At 54.5% G+C, this 25,460-nt stretch overlaps 8 protein-coding genes across 8 annotated transcripts; 7 read left to right on the top strand and 1 right to left on the bottom strand.

The window, feature by feature from the left end:
* Window positions 1-532: 532 nt before the first annotated feature.
* On the top strand, window positions 533-1,934 carry GCG54_00010533 (putative hexaprenyl pyrophosphate synthase; the record flags this gene model as incomplete). The annotated part of the gene is made up of 2 exons (XM_045410456.1): window positions 533-1,723; window positions 1,773-1,934. 2 exons carry the CDS (start codon window positions 533-535, stop codon window positions 1,932-1,934), a joined length of 1,353 nt encoding a protein of 450 aa, XP_045257347.1.
* A 2,324-nt stretch (window positions 1,935-4,258) lies between these two features.
* Window positions 4,259-5,967, top strand: GCG54_00010532 (Allantoinase; the record flags this gene model as incomplete). The annotated part of the gene is made up of 2 exons (XM_045410455.1): window positions 4,259-4,774; window positions 4,825-5,967. 2 exons carry the CDS (start codon window positions 4,259-4,261, stop codon window positions 5,965-5,967), a joined length of 1,659 nt encoding a protein of 552 aa, XP_045257346.1.
* A 3,161-nt stretch (window positions 5,968-9,128) lies between these two features.
* Window positions 9,129-15,519, top strand: GCG54_00010531 (putative ABC transporter ATP-binding protein; the record flags this gene model as incomplete). The annotated part of the gene is made up of 3 exons (XM_045410454.1): window positions 9,129-10,937; window positions 10,985-13,225; window positions 13,816-15,519. The coding sequence occupies 3 exons, from the start codon at window positions 9,129-9,131 to the stop codon at window positions 15,517-15,519; spliced, it is 5,754 nt and encodes a 1,917-aa protein (XP_045257345.1).
* A 2,978-nt stretch (window positions 15,520-18,497) lies between these two features.
* On the top strand, window positions 18,498-19,760 carry GCG54_00010530 (uncharacterized protein; the record flags this gene model as incomplete). Its single annotated transcript, XM_045410453.1, has 1 exon — window positions 18,498-19,760. One exon carries the CDS (start codon window positions 18,498-18,500, stop codon window positions 19,758-19,760), a length of 1,263 nt encoding a protein of 420 aa, XP_045257344.1.
* Window positions 19,761-20,026: 266 nt separating this feature from the next.
* Window positions 20,027-21,469, bottom strand: GCG54_00010529 (General alpha-glucoside permease; the record flags this gene model as incomplete). Its single annotated transcript, XM_045410452.1, has 4 exons — window positions 20,027-20,355; window positions 20,409-20,618; window positions 20,672-21,234; window positions 21,300-21,469. 4 exons carry the CDS (start codon window positions 21,467-21,469, stop codon window positions 20,027-20,029), a joined length of 1,272 nt encoding a protein of 423 aa, XP_045257343.1.
* A 503-nt stretch (window positions 21,470-21,972) lies between these two features.
* Window positions 21,973-22,789, top strand: GCG54_00010528 (Extracellular sulfatase SULF-1-like; the record flags this gene model as incomplete). Its single annotated transcript, XM_045410451.1, is given in 5 exon segments — window positions 21,973-21,989; window positions 22,005-22,073; window positions 22,121-22,221; window positions 22,260-22,522; window positions 22,613-22,789. 5 exon segments carry the CDS (start codon window positions 21,973-21,975, stop codon window positions 22,787-22,789), a joined length of 627 nt encoding a protein of 208 aa, XP_045257342.1.
* Window positions 22,790-23,119: 330 nt separating this feature from the next.
* GCG54_00010527 (Aflatoxin B1 aldehyde reductase member 2) lies at window positions 23,120-24,230 on the top strand (the record flags this gene model as incomplete). The annotated part of the gene is made up of 3 exons (XM_045410450.1): window positions 23,120-23,197; window positions 23,224-23,850; window positions 23,925-24,230. The coding sequence occupies 3 exons, from the start codon at window positions 23,120-23,122 to the stop codon at window positions 24,228-24,230; spliced, it is 1,011 nt and encodes a 336-aa protein (XP_045257341.1).
* Window positions 24,231-24,483: 253 nt separating this feature from the next.
* Window positions 24,484-25,438, top strand: GCG54_00010526 (uncharacterized protein; the record flags this gene model as incomplete). The annotated part of the gene is made up of 3 exons (XM_045410449.1): window positions 24,484-24,823; window positions 24,910-25,214; window positions 25,268-25,438. The coding sequence occupies 3 exons, from the start codon at window positions 24,484-24,486 to the stop codon at window positions 25,436-25,438; spliced, it is 816 nt and encodes a 271-aa protein (XP_045257340.1).
* Window positions 25,439-25,460: the final 22 nt, after the last annotated feature.

Here is a 25,460-nt window from a genome sequence, read left to right as displayed (position 1 = left end):
ACCATGTTGTCGATGTGCTCGTGCCGCTTCACGATAACAATCCGGAGAACGATGGTTTGCAGCCCAGACGAATGACTGTAAGATCGGGGTAATTGTGTTGCTTCTCCAAAGTCTTGACTACAACAACACGGTTGGAAAGTCCAGGTCCCTTTCCGATGCGACACCGAGGCAGGCACACAGCACAGCTTGTCATCCAAGCAAGAAGCCTGATCAGCCAATCACGGCGCCTCTGTCCCGCCACTTTCCCCAAAAGGTACGTAGCTGACCAGCTGTGCCTGGATCGCCCAGCAGCTCGTCCCGCGGTACGTACCTTACCTAAGAGCCACAGTGGAAGGGAAGGACCGGGCTTGGTGCGGCCTGAGATGGAAAGCGGGAAAAAAAAAGTCATCAAGTCGTATCATCACCACTCGCCTCCAGCTGCCAATTGCCACAACCACGGGTCTTGAGTGCGTCAAAACGATACAGATGCCGTCGGGATCTCTGGCGACTTTCTACTCTCTCCATTGAAACCCTTTGGAGCACTACCGGAGCCATGCAGCTCCGACCGGGAGCAGCGGTGCTGCGCAGCACCTACACCAGAACGTCACGATCTCTCCTCCCCTCCTCCCGATGCGCCCAATGTAGGCGGATTGCGCCCCTCGATGCCCGGTTACCCGTGACCGCCGCCCTCTACCACTCTACACCAAACCGAAATTCAGCATGGGGTGCTGCTGTATCGGTCGCCTCCAACATCGCCTCCAATGCTATTAATCGGGTGGTGCCGAAAGGCGACATGCACATCGACCCGCTGCGGACAGTGGCCAAGGAGATGAAGTTTCTGACGGGCAACATTCGCAAGCTGCTCGGCTCAGGTCACCCGTCTCTAGACCGTGTTGCCAAGTACTACACACAGGCCGAGGGGAAGCACATGCGACCCTTGATTGTCCTGCTGATGTCAAGAGCGACAGCGCAGTGCCCCAAGGGTCCCCGCATGCAGCCCCCCTCCGGCGGTGTTGATACTGCGATATCTCCTCCCGGCATTCTCGTCGATGTCAACCCCAGCTCTCCGCTGACTTCCGCCGAACCTATTGAGTCTTCGGAATCCGATATCCTCCCCTCCCAGCGCCGTCTCGCCGAGATCACCGAGCTGATCCACACCGCCTCGCTCCTCCACGACGATGTCATCGACCACTCCGTAGCACGCCGCGGCTCCCCCTCGGCGAACCTCGAGTTTGGCAACAAGATGGCCGTTTTGGCCGGAGACTTCCTCCTCGGAAGAGCCTCCGTTGCGCTGGCTCGCTTGAGGAATGCCGAGGTAATTGAGCTGCTGGCTACCGTCATTGCGAATCTCGTCGAGGGCGAGTTCATGCAGCTGAAGAACACAGCCCAGGATGAGCGCAAGCCGGTATACTCGGAGGAGACTCTGAGCTACTACCTGCAAAAGACGTACCTCAAGACGGCCAGTCTGATCTCCAAGTCATGCCGTGCCGCCGCTATTCTCGGCGGTTCGGATGCTGCTTCGGTCGAGGCCGCCTACGCCTACGGCAAGAACCTGGGTCTCGCGTTCCAGCTGGTCGATGACATGTTGGACTACACGAGGAGCGAGAAGGAGCTTGGTAAGCCGGCGGGAGCCGACTTGGAGCTGGGTTTGGCGACTGCCCCGCTGCTGTTCGCGTGGAAGGAGAACGCGGAGCTGGGCGCGCTGGTAGGTAGGAAGTTTGAGCAGGAGGGCGACGTGACAAGGGTAAGCTCGTCCAACAGTCCGGACGAAAGCTTAGCTAACATGGTTTCAGGCACGCGAGCTGGTTCTGCAGAGCGACGGTATTGAGCAGACGAGGGCATTAGCGCAGGATTACTCGGAGCGGGCGATCGCGGCCATTAGCGAGTTCCCGGACAGCGAGGCCAAGGACGGGCTCATTGAGATGGCCGTCAAGGCGTTGAAGAGGACGAAGTAAACGAGTGCGTGGTGGCAGCAGCGCGGTCGAGATTGATCGGCAGACCACACACACAAACCTGTACAAACAAAAACCTGGAATGCATGCATTATGGTATGTTGCATTCGACGTGTACAACAGAATCTCTGGGCTCTTTGGCGAGTACATGTAACGATATCATACAACGCTCTTAGACGGCGGCGCGCGGGGTGAGGGGAGGGTAAGGCATTCGGGACTCAGCGAGGTAAGGTAGAGGACCAACAACCTGCAGCTCAATACCACACAACTTTCCCATTTTGATACGAAACTCGACACAAGCCTGCGGACGCGGGGTTTCGGGGGTGGTGATGGAGCTGCCTCGACGTCGACTCAGCCGTCGGGGATTGAAGTGACTGCATGGCCAGAGTGGACGAGTGATTGGAGAGTTGGAATCTTTTACTCGATAGAAATGCAGTCATCCAGAAACTCAAAAGCCGACAAGGCCTCGACAGGGCCGACGGGTTCCTGAGAGGACGGCGACCTCCGTGGAGACGGTGTTTTCATTACGTTGCTCGTTCGTTTGCTTCGATGGCGCGAACGTGCTTGCAGCGCCCCGAAAGGGCCAGCATGATCAGACGCAGGGATCGGTCAGGGACCAGCGAAGCTTAGCCTGGCGGCCGGTCCCATGTTTCCCGCCTTCAGCCGATGAACTCTCCTGCTCAAGTCTCATCTGATCTCAGCTGCCGTGGACGAAGGAAGATTTTTATTTCTGACAGAGAAAAGAGGGAACATGAGTGAAGAAAACGAAAAGCATGTGCCAAGCACAGATCAAACAACGTCTTCCGCCGTCGGTGCTCTCGAAACGCGTTCCAGGACGGGGGTCGGAGGGCTGGGTGAACGGGAAAACGGCAGAAGAAGGCCCCGGGTGTCGGGGCCGGGTCGGTCAGTCAGCGAATGCATCGTCACCGCTTCACCAATTTCCTCGCGGATGGGCTAGTCGATGACTCGAGGGCACGGGGACGGCGGGGTTTTGCGTGGTAGGTGGTGCGTGATCACCGCCATCGGAGGCCCTCTCATTCGCCGCCCACCGTATCTAGGCCAGGCTTGGGTTGCCTTCATCGTGAATGTATCGAGTAAGAGCAAGCCCCCAGCCAACGGCGGCCAAGCCTGGTGTTGAACCCGTTACTCGATGCAGAATGCAAATTGTCCCAATGGCAAACACCACACGCAGCAGGTCTAGGCCAAGACCACGTCGCATCACATTCAGGGAAATTCTGCAGAAAAAGGAAACCCTAAGCAGAATCCACAGTTCCATTGCTGGCGCGCATGAACAGTGGGCGGGCCAGACTCCCCAAAGAAGCCATGTTGTTACTCGATCATTACTCGATCGAAACTCGCAAAGGCTGAAAGCTCGGTCCCTCTGTCGACGCCGGCGATGACCACCACAAAGCCAAAATCCCATCGGAAATAAAAAGAACAAAAATAAAGAAAGGAGGAAGCCCGAGGAAGCCTTGCCGAGAACGGCCGATGGACACCCCAGAGGTGGACTCATCTGCCCCCGTCACTGGGACGCGCTCTCATTGGACGGAGGCTGCTTACCAAAGCCTTCTAGATCGGGAAACGGCCTCATCCGATGGCGGCTGGCCAATCACAGGCTGCTGATAACAGCAATGAAGACATTCAGGGTCCCCCGGGGTGCGCGACTTTGGGAAGTCAAAGGAACTCAGGAAGGCTTCGATAACGCACCCCACGGCAGCCAAACACGAGGGGTGTGGGAGGTCTCGGCCTGTGATTTCGTTGGCTGACGGGCGGCCGTTCTTTCCCTTTGTCGTGTGTCCTGCTTGTCAGAGCAAATGTTATCTTATCGGGACATCGGGACGGGACTGAGAATGGAAGCTGGGGAGAAGGGGGGCAATCAGTGCGGCCTGGAACGAAGGACGGGATGGCTGTGGTGAGCGATGGGCGAGGCGGTGGGCTGTGGATCGACTGACGGACGACTTCTTTCTGTGAGATTGTCGTCGACGCTCTCTCCCTCTTTTTTTCTCTCTCTTCCTTCTCTTCCTCATTTTCTTCTTCTCCCACACACAAAATACCACACACCTGTAAATGCTGGGAGTTTTGAGTTCATAGAGTTTCGTCAGATACCCAACATCACTCACTCGTCTTGACTCTCACCTCTTATCACAAGCCACGCCGCAACAACCGTCGTCGAGCTCTTATCTCGATCACCCCGCCACCAACACCCCGCGAGAGATAAGCTCGCAGCACCCCCAGAAACCATCTTTTTGAACCTGGGGAAGCTCACAGCTCCCTAACCACCCTCATATCTTATCACCGGCCCCCAAAGCTCTTATCGGCCCTTCACCATGACAGCCCCCGAAGAGCTAGCGGCGCCCCTCGTCGTCCTCGTCTCGACACGCGCAGTCCTCACCGTTGAGGACAACCTCGTCCTCACTCCCGCCACAATCACAGTCTCCCCGTCCACCGGCAAGATCACAAACATCATCCCCGCCGTCCTGCCCAAGACCTCGTTCCCGGCGTCGACGGTGTACATCAACCACGGCAACAAGCTCCTCTTGCCCGGCCTCGTCGATGCTCATGTTCACCTCAACGAGCCCGGCCGCACCGAATGGGAGGGTTTCTGGACCGGCACCCGCGCCGCGGCGTCGGGAGGCGTCACCACCGTCGTCGACATGCCGCTGAACGCCATCCCGCCCACCACCACCGTTGCAGGCTTCAAGGAGAAGCTCGCTGCCAGTCAAGGACAATGCTGGGTTGACGTCGGCTTCTACGGCGGCGTGATCCCCGGTAACGCGGATGAGCTCCTACCTCTTGTCGAGGCTGGAGTGCGAGGATTCAAGGGCTTCCTCATTGAGTCCGGTGTAAGCAACAACCCTTGCCTGAGACAGATGCATCAACTAACACAATCCAGGTCGACGAGTTCCCCGCCGTCTCATCCTCTGACGTCGCCCTCGCCATGAAGACCCTCAACGGCACCCCGACGACGCTGATGTTCCACGCCGAGATGATACCGCCCATCGCAGACTCCGTCGGCGACGCCGTCCAGCAGTCCGAGCCCCCGGCCGCGCCCACAGGCGAACTCACCTCTTACAACACCTTCCTCGAGTCCCGACCCCCTTCCTTCGAGACCTACGCCGTCGACGAGATCCTATCTCTAGCGCACCTCGCCCCGGACCTGCACCTACACATCGTCCACCTCTCCGCGACGCAGGCCATCCCGCTCCTCCGCGCCGCCCGCAAGAGCGGCATCAACATCACCGCCGAGACGTGCTTCCACTACCTCGGCTTCGCGTCCGAGGACATCGAGGACGGCGACACGCGGCACAAGTGCTGCCCGCCGATCCGCGAGCGCTCAAACCGCGACGGGCTGTGGGAGGAGCTGGTCGCGCCGGACTCGTGCATTCGCACCATCGTCTCGGACCACTCGCCCTGCACGCCGCAGCTGAAGCTGCTTCCGGCGAGCCTCGAACCGACGACCGTCACGAGTGGCCAGGACAGCCCGCCGCTGAACATTCACCACTCCGATTCCGGTATTGACATGACGATCCCCGGGGAGAGCGTCGACAAGATCATCGCGGAGAAGCTGGTGGAGGAGCAGGCTGTCGCGACGGCGGACGCGAGCGCGCGGGGCGACTTCTTCGCTGCGTGGGGCGGTATTTCGTCCGTGGGGTTGGGGCTGCCGATCGTGCACTCGGCGGCGCAGGCGCGGATCCGGGAGGGCGGGGAGGGGGCGGCGCCGGGGATCGTGGATATCGTGCGGCTGTGCGCGCGGGAGACGGCGGCGCAGGTTGGGTTGGGACATCGCAAGGGAGCGTTGAAGGTCGGGATGGACGCGGACGTGTGTGTGTTTGATGATGCGGATGTGTGGACGCTGCGCAGCGGGGATATGCGGTGGAAGAACAAGTGCTCGCCGTGGGAGGGCAAGGAGTTTACTGGACGGGTGCTGGAGACGTGGGTGAGGGGGCGCAAGGTGTGGGAGTTTGGGGGTGCGAATGGAGGGTTTGTTGAGGGCAAGCCTGTGGGTGAGGCTATCGTGGAGAGGAGGACGAAGTGAGGATAGAGAGGGGCTTTTTGCACGGATGGAGTTTTGTAGCGCGCATTTTGGTAATGATGATATCTTGGATAAGGCTTGAGCTCTTTTCTTGGTAGATTGTAATGAGGATATCGTTGACGAGTCCAACTGCTTACTTCCGTGGCTGTTCTTGATCATAATTATCGCGTGTTCGAAGTTGGCGCAACCATACTTGGAGGCATAAAACATAGAAAGCAATGTAGCCTGGATCTTAACGCTGTCCAAGATGCCCATCACTTGATAGACTTAGGATAGGTTGAAATCGATCCCCTTTCTGCTTGAAAGCAGGCTGCCATTCCATAAGAATTTTTGAAGAAACCAGTATCGTTTGTGTGTGTATGCGACTTGATTTCCTGTGTGAACGGAGATGAATGTCGCCAGACACTCGTTGAAGCGGACATGAAGAATCCTCACACTAGTGAAGACCGGAGTCTCTCGCGGACCATCGAGTCATGAAGCTCACGATGATCCAGATAGCGGACGCCGTTGGAACCAGCCAATCGAGGACGTGCGTGGGGTAGTGTTGTTGGAGGGCAATTAAAGTTATCCGAGGTGCTCGAGGCGAGGGGGACGCGATCTCCCGGGCATGCATTCTGCCGATCAGTCAGGTCTCAGCCCAGCTCATGACAGACATTGCGGCGCTCGGTTTGTGGTTTTTGTGTTGGTGGCGCGGAGATGACCGACCGCCGGTACATTTCTTGAGAGATTCCCGCTGAAGAATCAATCGGTGGATGGCTGCGCTCAAAAGGTAGAAGAAAATTCCCGTTGGATAATCGGTGAGAGGCCGGGCCACAGACCAGTCGCCTCGACGAGGGAGATGAAGATGGAGATGATAGAGACGTGCGGAGACCTGGAGTCGGCCTCGCTTGCGAACCGAGGATGCTGCCACCCGGGCTGTCAAACTGGCGGCGTCTAAGCGACGTGGGGCCGGACTTGGCCTCGTGGGGCTCTTCTTTGGTTCTTTGAGGTTGAGATTGAATCGGGAGAATTTGACGAGTTTGGTTCCTGATTTCCAAACGACGACGCGCAAGCTGGGCTTTGAGGTGGTATTGGGACATGAGACATTCTGAGCTGTGTGGCCTGGGAGACGATGTCGAAAACATGCTTACTTCCAAGACCAGAAGTCGCCATCTCACGTGGAATTGTGGCATCCCAAACAGTGGAAACTAGGCGTTTGTTTGTCATTCGTCGCACAGAATAGCAAATTGCTACGTAGATACTGCAGCAGTGACAACAAGGCACTTCATGACAGTCGACCATCGCCGTCAACAAGTCGCAACGTCCAGGGACTCCGTGATCCACGCTTCAGTGGGTTCACAGCATTTCGTTTGCTGAAGCTCCGGTGCAGGCTCCGCTCACTTGTTGCGGCCCCCAGGCATCATCGCCCGTACGCTTCTAAGCGAGTACCACCTTAACCGAATGATACGAGCTAAGCGAGGCCAGGGGTCCAACGGGTTTTCAGGTACGTACTCGGATCCCCCGTGCAGGCAAGCGAGCAGTGGAGGGAGAGAGAAGGTGCACCCCGGGAGCAGTCGCTGCCGCTGGTTGTTTTCTGTCAGTGACATGCGTTTTCTTGATGAGGAAACAACTTGTCGATGGGATGGCGGTTTCCAATCTCCAGCCAGCAAGCCTCAAGCCAGGGAAGAAGAGACACGATCTGCCAGATGGCTTGGTCTCAGCCTGTCAATCTCACAATGTCCGATCCATCAACAGCAGATCAGTCACTCTGGCACGGATCCGAAGCCACGGAAAAGCGCAAAGACGCAGCGCAGATGCAAGCAAACGAGGTCCGAGGCCACACAGCACAGCACAGCTAGGGTTGCATCTTTCGACGGCCATCAGCGTGTCATTAACATGCGCCAACCGCCTGGGAATCTCCAAATCTCGCCATCCCTCCCAGCCCAGGAATCATTGACATTGGACACGCCTTAGCCCCATCCGTCGACCGTCACCCGTCGCCCAGTCGTCGACATGCCTCCCTTCCCCCATTTGGCTCGCCCTGCCCCTCCACCCACATGGCGTCTCTCAAAACGCCGTCCACCCATGTTCCTGTCGAGCAACCGAACTGGCTGGGTCGCAGTGCCAACGACCGCCTCCCGCACGCCGTCCGCGCTGTCATGGACGCCGTCAATGCAAGAGGCATGGGCATGGACCGCCAAAGGACAGCATGGAGAACAGACGTCTGCGCGCCAACAGACATAATGCCTCGGGACCGACCAACAGACGCCACACACTCTCCAATACGTTACGTCTATCAACTATGTCGCCATGGACCCCGGCGGCCCGTGACTGCAACCGAAGACGAGGGGCGGGGCCCTGTGGACTGCGGGACTGAGTGTGTGGACTCGTGTGGAGGGGAAAAGCAATGTGCAGCTCTGATCCTGGCTTGGCCTCCTCGCTTCGCCCTTCGCCTGCACGAGAAACGAAGCACTCAAGCACTCTGACCGGATCTCAACGCTCGTGCCGGGGTCTTGGACGGTGAGCCGTGAGCTCGAGATCGACCACCAGCATACGGAGGGAGGGAGCTCGAGGTTGCATCCATCACCCAGCCGCATCTCACTTTTTATCTTCGTCGTGGCGCTTTTTGTCTTCCTGTCAACCAACCATTCTTCACATGGTTTCGGTAGATATCTTGTCTATTGCTGCGGGCTGACATTTGACTTCTTTGCGACTCCTCCGACCCTTTCCTTCGTCCTCGATCAACGCCGGATAGTCTGCACGCGATTTGTTCCTCCAGACGGGTTTAATCTCGGCGATTCGAATCGAAGCCTCGCCTTGAGAACCAGGCGACTTTCGGCGCCTTCATCCCCAAACAGAAGTTCGTGGTCGCTTTCCTTCTCGAAGCAGCTACTAGTGAGACATTCTCATACGCCGTCATCTTCTCACCTCGCGGCTCGACACGTCGTCTCCATCGCCAATCCGAACCCGTTATTAGTCCAGCTGCCGCTCCTGCTGTCAGCTTTTCCGATCGTCTTTTAACCTGTGCCCCTCGACTACATCGACTACATGGTTATCGCCAAGATCTTACCGTCCACTTCCTGGCCCAACCAGCAACGTTGAAGAGGCAGTATGCCCAGCACGAGAACGAGTTAGAGTGAAAAGTCGCCGAGGCTGTTCTCGCCATGTTAGAACCAAAAGCAAATATGGCTGCTGACCACAAGCTGTCGCAAACCACTCCGCCAGCCGACGATCAACCTGCTGTGGTCGACGTTGACAAAATCGATCGCGCAAGCTCCGTCGACACAACGATGGACCAAAATACGCTGGCTGATCAGACGGGTCTGGCGCGCCGATTCTCTCTCTCCGGCGCCGGCCACATCTCTCTCGACGATGTTGAGGCTGTCGACGTTCAGATTCGCGACCTGGCAGTGAGCGTGGACACCTCGCCTTCATGGTTCGACCCTGCAACATACTTAGAGCTTGCAAAGGCAAAGTTTAACCCCCAGTCGAGCTCCAAAACCTTGTTGCAACATGTCAGCGCTTCCCTGCCCGCCGGGACCCTGACAGCCATCATCGGCGGAAGTGGCTCCGGCAAGACGACGCTGCTCAACACCATGTCGGAGCGTATGTTCAGCACTCGATTGTCGCAGGGCGGGTCTATTACTTTCAATGGAAACGAGGGCGTACACAATGCTCGCCATGCGTATGTCATGCAGCAGGACATTCTTCTGCCGACCTTGACTGTGCGTGAGACACTGCAGTATTCTGCTGACCTGCGATTGCCGCCGCCAACGACCGCCGAGGAGCGACGGCGCATCGTCGAAGAAGTCATCCTGGAATTGGGACTGAAGGAATGCGCCAACACAAGAATAGGAAACAACCAGCATCGCGGCTGTTCTGGGGGTGAAAAGAGGAGGGTCAGCATTGGCGTGCAGCTTTTGGCAAACCCTTCGGTAGTTTTTCTCGACGAACCTACAACCGGTCTTGATGCGACGAGCGCATTCCAGTTGGTACGAACTTTGAAGAAGCTGGCCACGAAGGGAAGGACGGTCATCACCACGATCCACCAGCCTCGATCCGAGATTTGGGACCTCTTTGACAACCTGATCATTCTCACCAAGGGCAGCCCGGTATTCTCTGGCCTTGCCAAGGACTGCGTACCATGGTTCGAGGGTATGAATTTCAAGCTTCCCCCATTCGTCAACCCGGCCGAGTACGTTATCGATGTCGCTGCCATTGACAACCGCACACCTGAGCTCGAGGAAGAATCGACAGCTCGAGTTGATCGCCTGAAGGCGGCGTGGAACCATGAGAGCCAGCGAAAATACGCGCCATCGGAAAAGGCCGTGGAGACATCAGGCCGTAGACAGAGTCTCAAGTCTGCGACCACGAAGCATGCCACATATGGCCGACAGCTTCGCGTGTTGACCGATCGAACTTTCAAAATCACCTACCGCGACCCCATGGGCATGGCCGCCGCCATCATGGAAGCCATTTTGATGGCAATCATTACCGGCTACATCTTTTACGATCTGCCTAAGGACCTATCTGGTATCCGATCTCGGCAAGGTGCACTCTACACCATTTCCGGTCTGCAGGGTTACCTGATGCTCGTGTTTGAGGTGTACCGCCTCACATTGGACATCCCGACATACGACCGCGAACACAGCGAACACTGTGTTGATGCCATTCCTTTCCTCCTTTCACGCCGCCTCGCCCGGCTCTTCACCGAAGATCTCCCTGTGCCGTTTCTTTTCTCGGTCATCTTCTACTTCATGGCCGGCTTCGACAACGACGCCACACAGTTCTTCACCTTCTTTGCCATCACCCTCATCAGCCATTACATCGCAGTCACATGCGCCATGACGTGTGTGACAGCATCTCGCAATTTCCCGGGCGCCAGTTTGATTGCAAACATGGTGTTTACCCTGCAAAGCATGGCTTGCGGATATTTCATCCAGTCCAACACGATACCGGTCTATGTGAGATGGCTCAAGTGGATTACGTATCAGGTAATGTCATCACAATACTTTCAAGATACGATCACTAACACCTGCAGTTCTACGGGTTCGGCGCTTATTGCGGCAACGAGTTCACAAACGCGCTGTATGATTGTCCCTTTGAGGGGGGGTTCTCGAATCCAGAGTGCAACCAGTATACCGGTAACTTTGTGATGAACTCCCTGGGGTTTCCGCCGAACTGGACCTGGCGCCCAATTATCATAATGGCTTCTTTCGTCGTCTTCTTCTGCCTGATATCTGCCTTTGGCCTTCAGTTTATCAAGCAGGAGATGACCATCGCCCGCGCCCGGGTTTCCGACACCGATCTGTCGGCAGGCAAGGAAAAGATGAAAGTACGCTCCATCTCGGAAATGCGCACTATCGATGTTGGCCTGGATGAATTTGCCTTGGACCTGGATAAGAGAGCTCCATCGGGGAAGAAGCTTCCAAGAAAGACCATTCTCAACCCAGTCAACACGACCTTCCAGGCTGGAAAGCTGAACATCATCATGGGCCCTTCGGGCAGCGGCAAGACTTCCCTTCTGAACGCCATGGCCTTGCGACTTCGCAACAGCATCGGCACGCGGTACCTGCCGTCCGGCAAGCTGACTTTCAACGGAGCTGCTCCGTCCAACGCGGTGATCCGTTCCGTGTGCTCCTATGTTTGTCAGGATGATGATGCGCTATTGCCGTCTCTGACTGTTCGCGAAACTCTTCGATTCTCAGCTGGTCTCCGCCTACCCTCACACATGAGCAAGGACGAAAAGTGCCGACGCGCGGAGGAAGTGCTCCTTAAGATGGGTCTTAAGGACTGCGCGGATAACCTCGTCGGAAACGAGCTGGTCAAGGGTATTTCTGGCGGCGAGAAGCGACGGGTCACCATCGCCGTACAGCTTCTCAGCGATCCCCGAGTGCTCCTTTTGGATGAGCCTACCAGTGGTCTAGACGCCTTTACGGCCAATTCCATCATGGAAGTGTTGCAAGGTCTCGCCAACGAAGGCCGGACGCTCATCTTGACTATCCACCAAGCTCGTTCCGACCTGTTCCAGCACTTCGGCAACGTCCTTCTCCTCGCTAGAGGTGGCTCCGCAGCGTACGCCGGGCCAGCAAAAGACATGCTGGCGTATTTCACCCGCCAGGGATTTGAGTGTCCTGCGCACAGCAACCCTGCCGACTTTGCACTTGATCTCATCACCATCGACCTGCAACACGAGCAGAGAGAAGCTGAGAGCCGTGAAAAGGTCAGAAAGCTTGTCGAGGCATGGCGAACACAATCTGGCAGCGACCTTCAAGAAACGTTGGATAAGCGCCTCCCGGGCATCGAAGAAGGCGAAGAGGGCAACTCCACGAAGTCGGTAAAGACGCAAAGCCTTGATGCCAAAGCAGATGAAGCTCAAGACGCCATTACAAAATCACCCTCTAATGTTCCCTCCATTCCCCGGAAATCCTTCAACAAGGCGTCCCTGGCCACTCCTGCAGAACTAGGCGCCCTGGTCCGCAAACGCGCCTCCTTCGTCACGGCCTTTCCCATCCTCTTGCATCGAGGCCTCATCAATTTCCGCCGGCAGCCACCACTCCTCGTCGCACGCATAGCGCAAGTGGTGTCCCTTGGCATCGTCCTCGCTCTCTTCTTTGCACCGCTCAAGAAGGACTATTTTTCGGTCCAGAACCGCATGGGTTTCATCCAAGAAATCGCCGCCTTCTACTTCGTGGGGATGCTGCAGAACGTCGCCGTGTTTCCCGCCGAGCGCGACGTCTTCTATCGCGAGGACGACGACGGAGCGTACAGCGTGGAGGCCTTTCTTGCTGCCTACTCTGTCCTCGAGTTCCCGTTCGAAATTATTAGCTCCCTCATCTTTGGTGTGCTGGCAGACTTCGCAGTCGGTCTCCCGCGGACGGTGGAGATGTACTTTGTCTGCTCCTTTGCCTGCTTCGGCATCGTTTCCTGCGGCGAGTCGGTGGGCATCATGTTCAACACGCTTTTCAATCACACCGGTTTCGCCGTTAACATCATCTCCGTCTTGATGTCGGTCGCAAACACTATGGCGGGTATCATGTCTATTGACATGCCGCGGCTGTACAAGATCTTCAACTACCTGTCTCCGATTAGATATGCCACGCGCGCAGTCGCGCCGTACAGTCTACGAGGCATCGAGTTTTCCTGTAATGACGACCAGAGGCTGCCCAATGGGCAGTGCCCAATCGAGACGGGCGAGGAGGTTTTGCAGCTATACAAGTTCAACGTCAACCCCAACGTCAACATTGCGGCGTTGGCGGGGTGCGTCATCATCTACCGCATTGTGGCGTGGGCTCTCCTTCGCGCTGCGAGGACGCGTTTAGACAAGTTGAAGGGAAAATGAAGTTCCATCTTGATGCGGCTTGATATTTAGAGATTAGCATAGCGGATACCTCATGATTTGATCACAATAGTAATACCGCAAGTTCACAACTTACCTGCCCTTCCTTCTACCGGCTCAACGTGCCGATCATGTGTCTCCGCATCAGTGCGCAGCCATCCAGAATCAGACGAACAGCCGAGCAAAACGCCCGATAGCCGAGCAGTTGCAGCAGCGCTGATCCCGGTCCGTTGGGACCTCCACTCGCACCCGATACGGAAGCTCGAAGCTCTGCGAAACGGCCCCGCACAAGCTTAGCTTTGCTTTCGTGCTCGTCAGAGGTTTCGGCAACGGGGCGATAGCGGCCGATTTGTCATAGGCGAGCACATCATCGATTCGCCTTATCTTTGTGTCTTCTCTTGTCCAGCAAGCTCTTTGTCTTTTTCTCCTTCCTTTTTTTCCTCTCATCTGCAATTGACTCGGTTCAATTGGGACTTGGCTCACTTACTAGGGAATCCAAACGGCTGCGACCGAGACAAACCATGTCTGAGAAGCTCCCCTTGACCAACGACGGCCCGCCGGCCTCGGCCCCGCGTCGCGCATCGGCGTGGTGGTCCCTCCTCCCGGCCGCCCTCCTCCTGACATACCTCCATTCCCCGTCCGCGATCCCAATCCCCTCCTTCACCCACCCCAGCGCCGGCTCGTCCGCCGCGCCGGCCTGCCACCAGGTCGACCCCCTCTTCCCGACCCTCACTACCGCGGCCCTCTCCGACTTGGACAAGTTCCTCGACACGCCCAAGTTCCGCAACGAGACCATCGCCCGTCTCTCCGGGGCCATCCAGATCCCCACCGAGTCCTTCGACAACTACGGCAATGTCGGCGTGGATGACCGCTGGGACAAGCTCTTCGCCTTCTCGGCGTACCTCAAAAAGACCTTCCCCAAGGTCCACGAGCAGCTCTCCCTCGAGCGCGTCAACACCCACGGCCTGCTCTACACCTGGACCGGCTCCGACGCCTCCCTCAAGCCGACCGTGCTGATGGCCCACCAGGACACCGTCCCCGTCGCGCCCACCACCATCGACAGCTGGACGCACCCGCCCTTCAGCGGCGCCTACGACGGCTACTTCGTCTGGGGCCGCGGCGCCATGGACTGCAAGAACTCCCTCATCGGCATCCTCGAGTCCGTCGAGCTGCTCCTCGCCGCCGGCTTCGCCCCCAAGCGCACCGTCGTCCTCTCCTTCGGCTTCGACGAGGAGATCTCCGGCGAGCGCGGCGCCGGCCACCTCGCCCCCTTCCTCCTCGAGCGCTACGGCAAAGACGGCGCCGCCATCCTCATCGACGAGGGCTCCGGCTTCGACTCCCAGTGGGGCCAGACCTTCGCCCTCCCCGGCACCGCCGAGAAGGGCTACATCGACGTCGAGGTCGTCGTCCGCACCCCCGGCGGCCACTCCTCCATCCCGCCCCCGCACACTGGCATCGGCATCCTCTCCGAGCTCGTCACCAAGATCGAGGGCAGCCCCTACAAGCCCGAGCTCCTCGAGGGCAACCCGTACCTCGGCAAGCTGCAGTGCGGCGCCTCGTACGCCCCGGAGTTTCCCTCTAACCTGAAGAAGCTCCTCCCCTCGGGAAGCCAGAAGACATGCAAGCGCAGGTCGGACAAGCTCGCCGAGGAGGCGGCCAAGGCCGGCCCGCAGGTGAAGTACCTCTTCACGACCTCGGTGGCGACGGACATCATCGAGGGCGGGGTCAAGATCAACGCGCTGCCGGAGCGGGTGCGCGTCGTGGTCAACCACCGCGTCAACGTCGGCGACAGCACCGAGTCGGTCAAGAAGCACATCGCCGCGCTGGTCGCGCCCGTCGCGGAGAAGTACAACCTGACGCTGCACGCGTTCGACGGCAAGGAGACGCCGTCGAGCATTTCGCTGAGCGGGAACGACAAGAAGCTCGAGCCCGCGCCGGTGACGCCCACGAGCGTGGAGGGCGTGACGCCGTATGGCGTGCTGAGCGGGACGACGAGGGCGCTGTATGGCGAGGAGGTGGTTGTCTCGCCGGGGATCATGACGGGTAACACCGACACGAGGTACTACTGGGACTTGACGGCGCACATTTTCAGGTTCTTGCCTGGGTATGATCCGGAGAGTGATGAGTGGGCGGGTATTCACACCGTGGATGAGAAGACGAGTGTCAAGGGGCATATTAACTTGGTCAAGTGGTACACCTCGTTCTTGAGGAACGTTGACGAGGCGGAATTTGCGTAAACGAGGTGGCGACGATAATTGTCACCCGACTATGAGCGCAGCACTGCGATCAAATAGGTCAAATATGGCTTGTAGGAATGAGTATAAATAACGTGACTGGGTTTTCTAGTAAGAATTGACGATTAATAAACCCAAATCATACTGAATAATGTTATCGGTGCGGCTTGTATCCATATTCGTCTGTGTAACCAGTGACGGCTTCAGAAGTTCAGGCAGGCAAGACCCGATATCACGCATATCTCGCGTTAGCAGGAAGAGTTGCCAAGCCAGCACACGGGGATTAGGCTGCATACGCAAGCATTACATTTCTGCCTGATCTGTTCACAAAGAATGTCGTCTTGACTCTTCCTCACGCTGTTGAAAACCCTTATCATCGTCATCATGGCTCTTGTAAAAGCTTGGTGGATGAAAGACTACGATGTGGCCCCCCCGGGCTGATGAGGACCATAATGAACCGTATCTTACCTGGCCGTGGAACGAGTCTCATCTTGGCATGCCGTTACACACTTTGGAACTTTACTTCGAGATGGTTCGAACAAAGACGACTTCAATATCCATCACCGGGGTTCGGTGGAGGAAAATGGGCTCGTGTGAGGCATCATAGGCATGACGCGAGGTGCTTGCCCGACTTATTGGACGTCGTCTGTCTGTGGCAGTTCACACGCAAGTCGGAGAGTAACCTACTGTACGTCGCCTCCTTCTCGTGATCAATCGCTATCATATGGCAATGCAGACATTAATCAGCCAATAGCATCGCTATCGAAATTTGCTCGAGAGTTGTACAGATATTGGGGTACTACATGGGCATACCACCAAGCTTCTTCAACTTCCACCATGTTCCTCGAAGTGTGGGATTGGATAACCCTTTGCGTATGTCCTCAGGCTTCGAGCGGGCTATCTCGTCCCACACTGACCTAGCCTCGCAGACATTTATTTCAATCTTCAACTCATGGACATATATCCTTCTGACGTCAAACCGGTCGAGTCAAAAAGGAGTCCAAACTCTCCAACCGCGAATTTCGAACAAGATCACACGTGGCTTGTGAGACGAATCGATTTTTTCTTTGTTTTCAATGAGTCCTTTTCGAGTAACATGCATCACCCGTCTATAGAGAAGTTTGGCGATTGCGGGTTGATTCTGCTAGACACCGCTGACGCGCTCATCTTTAAGGGGCTAAAAAGGCTTATACGCAGAGAAGGCTCGCTATCGGTGGGCGAGGAAGGCAATCAGGGGTTGAACAATATCATCCCTCAACTATTCCAGATAACTGCGCATAACTGGTCAATCTTCATCACTGAGGCGGAAGAGCGTTTAGAAAAGATTGTAAGCAGTGAGCTGATGAGACCATGCAAGCGGCAGCTAATGCCAAGTGCAAAACAGAGCCAGGCCAATCACAGCGCAACAGACGACACATGAACGCCAAAAAGAACTCTCAGTTTTTTTTTTCACAACTTCTAAGGCTCTGGGCAGGGGCCCGCAGCCGCGTCGGAAAAGCAGCCGGGGTTGCGAATTGCCTACGCCAGCACCAGACTGTTTCACGAAGTTCGGAGTTTGAGCCTCTTGGGAACTCTCTAAAACGAATCAAGTATGACTTTATACTCAAGAGAAGAGAATTGAGGACCTTGATGCGACCACTAAAGGTCTGGTCAATTTGGTAAGATGATGAATCACTCCGAAATATCAGAGTAAACGCGCTGATCCACGGACTTGCGAAGATCTTTCAGCTTGCATCGTTCTCGGACATGGCTGCGGCCATCCAGGAAACCAAGGCGTCGAATAGTCTCGCAGCCAGTATCCGGTGTGTAGCCTTACTCACTTTCTTCCACTTGCCGTCGCAAGTCGCTGGTAAGTTTTCGTTCTTCCCGGTTTCCAAGACGTCTCGCTAACGCTGGACACCAAATCAGAGTATCTACGGCATGAACATCTACGAGATCACAGTTGAACAAGCAGCCCATCGCATCTGGGAATATGTCCTGTTGTCATTTTCCCTAATGGGCCTCACTTTCTTGACATGGTACTTGTGGTCACGCGTTTCCATTGTTATACAAACAAAGCATCCCCGCCGTCAACAGAAATGGGGAATGTCAATGCCGCTACTCATAGGCTTTAGAACAGAAGGTCTCTTCGAATGCTGACGCTGGTAACGGTTGGACGGAAATGACATTGAGATGGATGCGAGAGGGGGGGACGATGGTCTTGACACGAAACATCAGTAGGCCCATGGAATCAATGTTTTCTCAAGTCCAACTTCTCCGAAACTGGCAGTGCGATCTTGTCAGGGGACTCGCAAGCTACGCCGAGACCCGATGCACACAACCTATGGTCTCCATGTCTCCATCTGCGGCACGCATTTCTTCGGGTTAGGTTCATTCGTTTTTAGAGGTTGGCTTATTGGGCCAGCTGGGTAGATAGCCGGGAGGAAACCACAACGATTCAGCGTCTGGGGCTACGGAGACTTACAGATGTCTATGATCAAGCTTGCCCAGTTTTAGCCGTCTTGGCTGGGGCATTCATCGTTGGTTGCCCAGGGCATGTGTTTTAAGTTGCGAAACCGAGCACACTAGCCCATCGCGTACTACTGCGGAGGCCACGGAGAGAGGCAATCGTCGTCGCCGTCGTCGGCAGGGGCCAAGAACCAAGGTCAAGGAAAATTAAGAAAAGGTAATCGATGATAGGAATAGAAGTAATGGCTGTTGCTGTGTCACGATGCATGGATCCCGTGGCATCTACTGCGGATGCGCATGTTCTCATCAGACAAAAAGGAATAGGGGAGCGACGCACAAACCAGGTCTACTCTATGTGAGACGTGCTAAAGACAAATGCGACACATGCGCACCACGCAGTCCCTTGACATCACTTGATATATATCTATTAGTATCTCTCGAAGAAAATCTCTCTTGCGTCGATAACCGATCACGAAATGGTTGTCATCCACCAATCACGACGGATGCTCAATCAGCAAGCAAAAAACGACAACATGAACGGAGAGGATTGGCTCTTCCACGGCGTACCCCAAGAGCTACGCAACAACATTTTCTCGCACCTTTTCGCTTCTACGAGACTCAGTCATGGGAAGCGATACGTCGATAAACTGAAACGAATCAGGATCAAACCAGCTCCCAATGCCCTCGCCATATTGCGAACTTGTCGAGCAGCTTATAACTCAATCGGAGACACCTGGATCGGCCATGTACTCTTCCATTTCGAGGATTCTGAGACGATGCTCGACATGCTGCTGTCGGCACCTCCTGGAACCATACCGAAAATCAGACATATGCGTGTTGTGGGCGACCCTCTCCAGCTGGCAGTTGACTACCCAAGACGCAATGACCTCTGCGTTTTCTATCAGTTAGCCTCTGTTCTCAAGCTTCTCCCGAATCTATGTTTGGAAACACTCACTGTGCTTGGTACTCGATCTCCCCCGATAAGTTACAGCACTCTCACGGGTCTGATCAGTATAAGCTATGGATGGAAGGAGCTTCGATATATCAGCCATAGCTCCGCGCTGCTAGGTTACGGACCGTTCGGCGCGATGGCCAGGGAACCAGCGAGTCGCCTGGATCTGGTAGCCCATATGGACGAAGCCGTGCCATTCGGTCATGTATTCCATGACGAGTCAATCATGGATAGATATCTGCGATGGCCTCAGCCGTACACGTGGCAAAAGTTATTGAACGATCGGGATGACGCCGCTACTGTCACCATCTATCGCTCAACCGTTTCTGGGAAAGCATGCAACGTCCTTGATACAAGCACGCGTGCTCCAATTTCTCAGGATACGGGTTTGCCGGGAAATTTCGGAGTTCAGAGACAGTTTATGAATGGGGGGGAGAAGAGGAAAGAAATCATGGTGATTGTTGAGAGAAGACGAGAAGAGGATCACAGACACAGCGAAAGCCTCTCACTTAGTGGAAATGACATTCGGCAAAGCGATATTCAGGAAGATTTTGGCAGCAAAAGTTGGACACACATTCGCAAATGGGGTTTGGAAGAACCAGCTAACAGCTTGTTGCGCATAAGAGCACGCATCAATGACCCTGACGTACACGAGATCAGAGAGGAAGACAACGATGAGCCCGTGGAAATTGAGGTCGACGCATACGATGATGTCGATCATTATATTTGGCCTCCAAAACACTTCACAACGCCGCCGAAGTCGAAGCGTTGGCGCCCTATGTCGGATATGATGTACTACGCCATGGGGGGCGCGCACACCTTGGAGGAAGCCGAGCAATGGTGAAGCGCTCGTGAGAGTGGCTGTGCTTGCCTTTTGGTGTACCAGATGTGAGAATCGAGGAGTTCATATGTCCTCGCGCCCTGTCATACTGGAGAGTATTCCTCGATCGTATTTCAACTTTGGAATGTCATATAACTACCGACTCATAATCTGAGGAAGCGCTCTACATTGGCTGTACTTGAACAATTCTCATGTCGGTAGCAGGCCTTGTCATAATCCCCAGAGACTCTATCGAAGCTTTCTAGGAAGGAGAAGACATCCCCAGTTCGTCATCGATACTTCTTTGATTCTTGTAAAAACTTCCTTGCGGGGACTTTCTGCTCAAATAGCTGATTGAGAACTTCGGGCGACATGCCCTTAATCTCTGGTAGCCGAAAGAAAGCCCAGACGATTAACAGCAACGTGAACGCCCCCGCAGGGAAGGCTGCCTTTCCCTTCAAATTAGCCTCTTGTGGGTTCAACAAGTACGGAGATGCGATGGTGTTGATAATTGAAAGAAAGTAATAGGTGTTCCTCCCAAGCGAGATTGTCTTTACCCTGATATTGGTTGCACCAATATTGGCAGCGATGCCGTAAGGTACGGGTCCAATGCTTGCACCTGGTCGGCACATCAGCTTGGGCTCACCGGTCGATGGTGCGCAGAATACTTACCATAAATGAAGAACCAGACCAAAAGCATGGCGCACTGGGCCCATCTCACATTGTCTCCGGAAGGCGTGTTTGTTGACAAGTCAAGGAAACCGACCAGAGACATGACCGGGAACATGGCAATTAGCCCACCAAGATACATCGTACGCCAACCGAATTTTGTCATCAAAGCCCACGACGACACTGTTCCTACGAACGCAAGACCAGCATTGCCTGTAAGGTATCCCTGGTCAGCGAGATTGCATTTGAGCCGGGACCGAACTCACCTATTGACAGATTGAAGGAGTCCGACGAGTCGAGGCCAGCAAGGGTAAAGAAGTAGGTGATGTAGTTTTGGATGGCGAATCCGGGCAGGATTTGGCAGCCCCAGCTGACCATAGCAGTTTCTGTCCGGCGCAGGCTGTCACCTCTGAAGCAGTCCAAATATGACCCTTGGATGCTCATCAGGCGTTCCGCCTCAATTGTACGGAGAATTGTGGCAAGAGAATCTTTGGGATCAATGACTGTAATGGGCGCAGATACTAACCTGCGGAGGCTGTTTTCAGCCTCCTCAATTCGCCCCTTTCTTGCAAGCCACCAAGGGCTTTCTGGAGCTAGGTATGTGGCTATCATCAAAGGCAGAGGCCATATCCACTGGAGCGCGAAAGGTATCCTGTAGGACCATTCACCCTCTATCCTGCGTGTGCCGGACCAGACGCCAAAGGCCAGTATCTTTCCCATAACCCAACAGAGATTGACATAGACCGTGAGGTAACCGCTGAGTTGAGGGGGGCTAACTTCAGCGGCGTAAGAAGGGGTCGCGGCGGCAAAGAAACCACAAGGGAGGGATCTGTCATCGACAGGACTAAGTCAGCTGGACTTGCTTGCCCAAGGGTTACCCTGAATGCCACTTACAACAAGAGCATTCCAACTGTCAGAACCTCAACAGATGGCGCGAAAAATGTAATGAAAATGAAGCCGATCAAGGCAGCATGCGAAGCCATCATGACCTTTCGCAGGCCCCATCGATCTGCGCAGTAACCGTTGGCAAATACTCCGATGATCATGCCGACCAAGTTGGCCATTGACAGACCAGTTTGCCAGCGCGCCGGCACAGAATAGCTTCCATTTGGTAGCTACACGCCATAACTCTTCTGGAATTGCGGAAAGGCGTAGAACTAATTGATTAGAAGAAGGTCATATGACTCCATGATGGTTGCATTGGATACGCAGAGGGACCAGGCGACAGCCTTCCAGTAACAACGGAACGTCTTTCTCAAAGTCAAGGTTTCTGACCCTTGAGAAGCTGAACCTAGTTCATGAATGCCATCTTTGTCCGCAGAGTCTTCGACATGAGTTGTAGGGGGCTGGTCTTTCATGATGTTTCCTTCTTCCCTGCAGGCGTGAAATCAGTATGCAAAGAGAGGTCGGGATGCCCGTGATCATGACAGTCCAGTCTAAGATGTGGGGAGTTTACAGCTCTTATAATCATCGAGTGAATTTGTATCAATTACACGCCGGTAGATGTTATCCTTCACATCAAGCAAATTCCCTACTTCCTGTTCAGCTGGTCTTTTGCACAGTCGCGATGATGGGTGCCCCCTTGTAAGTTCCCACCAGATTGGTGGTGCGGAGACCCCACGAGGAACGTCATGAGAACCAGCAATTCAAGGCCAAGAACCCTGCCAGGTATTTTCTCAAGATGTTATGCAACGATATTTGCGAACGATACAAAGCATCGATGACAACGTCGGCAGAGTGCTCGACTGGCTAGAGTCCGAGGGCCTTGCGGAGAACACTATCGTCATTTACACATCTGACCAGGGCTTCTTCTTAGGTGAACATAGTTGGTTCGACAAAAGTTCATGTACGAAGAAAGCTTTCAGATGCCGTTCATGATCCGATACCCCAAGGCCATTAAGCCGCAGTCTGTGTGCAATGATATTATTTGCAACGTGGACTTTGCACCAACCTTCCTCGACTTTGCCGGTGTCCGGATCCCGAGCTACATGCAAGGGCGATCCATTCGACCTCTCCTCCTCGGAGAAGATCGAGTCGAGCCGTCTGGGCAGCAAGTGGCATACCACAGGCATTGGATGCATCGAGACGTAATTCACGAAGCCTATGCACATTATGGTGTGCGTGATCAGCGAAATAAGCTGATCCACTGGTACAACGAGGATTTGGGAATGGAGGGTGCGCGTCCGGGTGGGCAAGAAAAGGAGTAGGAGCTATTCGACTGCCACGAGGATCCGCTCGAGCTCTTCAACTGCTACAACGACCCCAAGTACTTAGACATAGCGAAGAAGATGACAAAGCTTCTTGATGAGAAGATGGCTGAGATTGGGGACGAACCGATACATACAAAGTTGGCCGGATCAAAGCTGCTCAACGGCGTCCACTGAAACCGCCGGGTTTTAGAGGCTAGTTGGATAGCTCCACGTTGCAGTTGCCTAAAGGAGTAGGAGCATGGGTCATGTGCCGGAGTATCAAGTCTGTCCGCGTTACCATCTCAATTAATAATACTAAATCTGAGCACCAACTATTGCACTTGCTTGATCTGGTAGGAGCAGATTCTGACGGTCAAGACTGATAATTGTGTAGTCACTGATCGACGAACATGATCGATGTATATATGGGCGCAAAAGCCCCAAGGCCTTGAGGTTTGAAGATTCATTATCAACCTCGAACAACAACCGCTACCTTCGATAATTCTATATCTTTACAGAGCAAACATGTCACACAGCGGGAAATCATCCATCAATCTGGTTCTGGGCGCCGCCAATGCAAGTTCTACCAACGTCATTACTGAAGTATGTCTGACCATGACTATGTGCAGATCGGAGACAAGTCTATCGACGCCATGGCACGTTTCGACACACCTGAAGAGGTCATGTCTTTCCTAGACGTCTTCGCAAGGCGTGGGTATAATCAAATCGATACTTCGCGCATGTATTCACCTCACGCACCGGGAAGCTGCGAGCCTAGGCTTGCAGCTGTTTCAGCGGGTGAACGATTTGTCATCGACACCAAAGTCATGTCTTGGAAGCCAGCAACCCATGCTAAGAACGAAGTCTTGTCCGAGATCAACCTCTCGCTCGAGACATTGCGGATCCCGCAAATCAACATCGAATACCTGCATGTTCCTGACCGTGACACTCCGTTCGAGGAACCATGTAAAGCCATGACTCAGGCATACAACGAAGGAAAAATCAAGCGTTGGGGGATTTCCAATTACACAGCAGAAGAGGTTCATCGGTTTGTCGATATTTGCGAGAAACATGGCTATCTGAAACCGAGTGTTTACCAGGGTCAGTATAATGCCGTTGTACGAAGTGGCGAAAAGGATCTTTTCCCTATTCTTCGGAAGAATGGGATTGCTTTCTACGCGTACAGCCCCGCTGCTGGAGGCCTGTTTGCTGGCAACCACAAAAACGCCAAGGCTGGTGGGCGATGGGACAGATCGGTGAGCATACTCCTCCAACAGCTGGTGCTGCCTGTCTCGCTCGGTGTGCTGACTATGGATTCTTTCATCACAAGATTTCCTCTGGCGAGCTGTATGCAAATCTCTACTTGAGACCCTCCATCATGGCCGCCACCGAAAAGGCACTTGAGACCGCATCTCGGCACGGCATCGCCGGTCACGCTGTTGCTCTTCGTTGGACGGCACATCACAGCGTTCTCAGCAGCAAGCACGGCGACTCGATCATCATTGGTGCTTCTAGCATGAATCAGTTGGAATCCAACATTGACATGATTGAACAAGGACCATTGCCGCACGATGTGGTGGCTGCTGTCGAAGCGGTGTATGAGGAGATCGGCGACGAAATTCCGTACCATTTCTAGGGAGACCCATCGTTCATGTTGCTTTATGCGAAGAACTGCGAGAAACTAGTCCTAATGTAGTAGGAGCAACTCTTGGCGAACTTCAGGGCGGTTTTCCGGCGAGTTTGGTGCTGACAAATGTGGATTCCTTCATACCAACGATAATCTTACTCGGAATTGACGTTCAAGAGCGCAACTTGACTGAGCACGCTTCATCTAATTCTCTGCGACGTTTCTTCATCTTCCTCGGCCTGGTTCAAGGCCACTCGTGAAAATGGAGTTCATTACTATGGTTCACCCGGCCCAAAAAGACTCGGCCAGCCTGAGACGGCAGGCTCATTCCCATGCCGCTCGTTTTGCTCACGCGCGGGCAAGAGAGCGTCGCATGGTGGAGCATACGCAACCTAAACAAATATTAGAGAATGCAGGAGGTGACGACGAGGTTGCCGATTCAGAGGAGCGCTTGTCAAGTAATTGGAGAAACTTGGCATCATTCGTACGTAACGAAACAACCCCGGTGCTTCCGCAAAATATTTCAGGGGCATTCGAGCACGAACCCTTGGCGAGCTTTCTTGGGTCACTCAAGCCAAGAGAACATTACATGTTTCAGCATTGTGAGTTGCAGTCATTCCAGTATCATGATATGCCGTCGGTGACAAGTCAATTGCAACACGCACGAGTAAGCTAACCACACTCTTAGATGTTCAAGTTGTCGTGCCCGAAATGCTTAGCCAGTGTCCAGTGTTGAACTACATGAGAAAACACAACGATCATGTACGAAACAACTGGGTGCTTTTAAATTCCGCACACATGGAATTTCTCAAAGGGTTCTTACTTGCGGCCTGTCGTCACCTTTCTACTGTCAAGTCAGACCGAGAGTACGCAGAAATTGCCATTCAATATAAACTCAGATACATCCAAGACCTTCGGCGTACGATCCTGGTCGATGGTCCTTCGTCAAGACGCGAAGCCGTCACAAGAGCCTTGGTTTTGGCATTTGACGATGTATGTTGTGTGGTGGCCGTCAAGGCACTGACCGCGCTGACTGGCCTACTTAGATTATGATTCAGGATATATCAATGGCTTCAAACCACGTACTCGGAGCTATCAATATCATTCAAGCGGCAGGAGGCAGTCAAGTACTTGGCTTGAGTGACCTCGTTCGCTACATTCTTTACAACTGTGTGCACGCAAAACGGCTTCTAGACTGGATGCCGGTGCTTGATTGAATCACTCGAGTTTTACCTTCCA

Source organism: Colletotrichum gloeosporioides, assembly GCF_011800055.1.
Source record: "Colletotrichum gloeosporioides strain Lc1 chromosome Unknown consensus_101, whole genome shotgun sequence".
In the NCBI taxonomy this organism is placed as follows: Eukaryota; Fungi; Ascomycota; class Sordariomycetes; order Glomerellales; family Glomerellaceae; genus Colletotrichum; species Colletotrichum gloeosporioides.
Note: the sequence above shows the minus strand (reverse complement) of the source record. Positions and strands in the feature narration are given on the sequence as shown.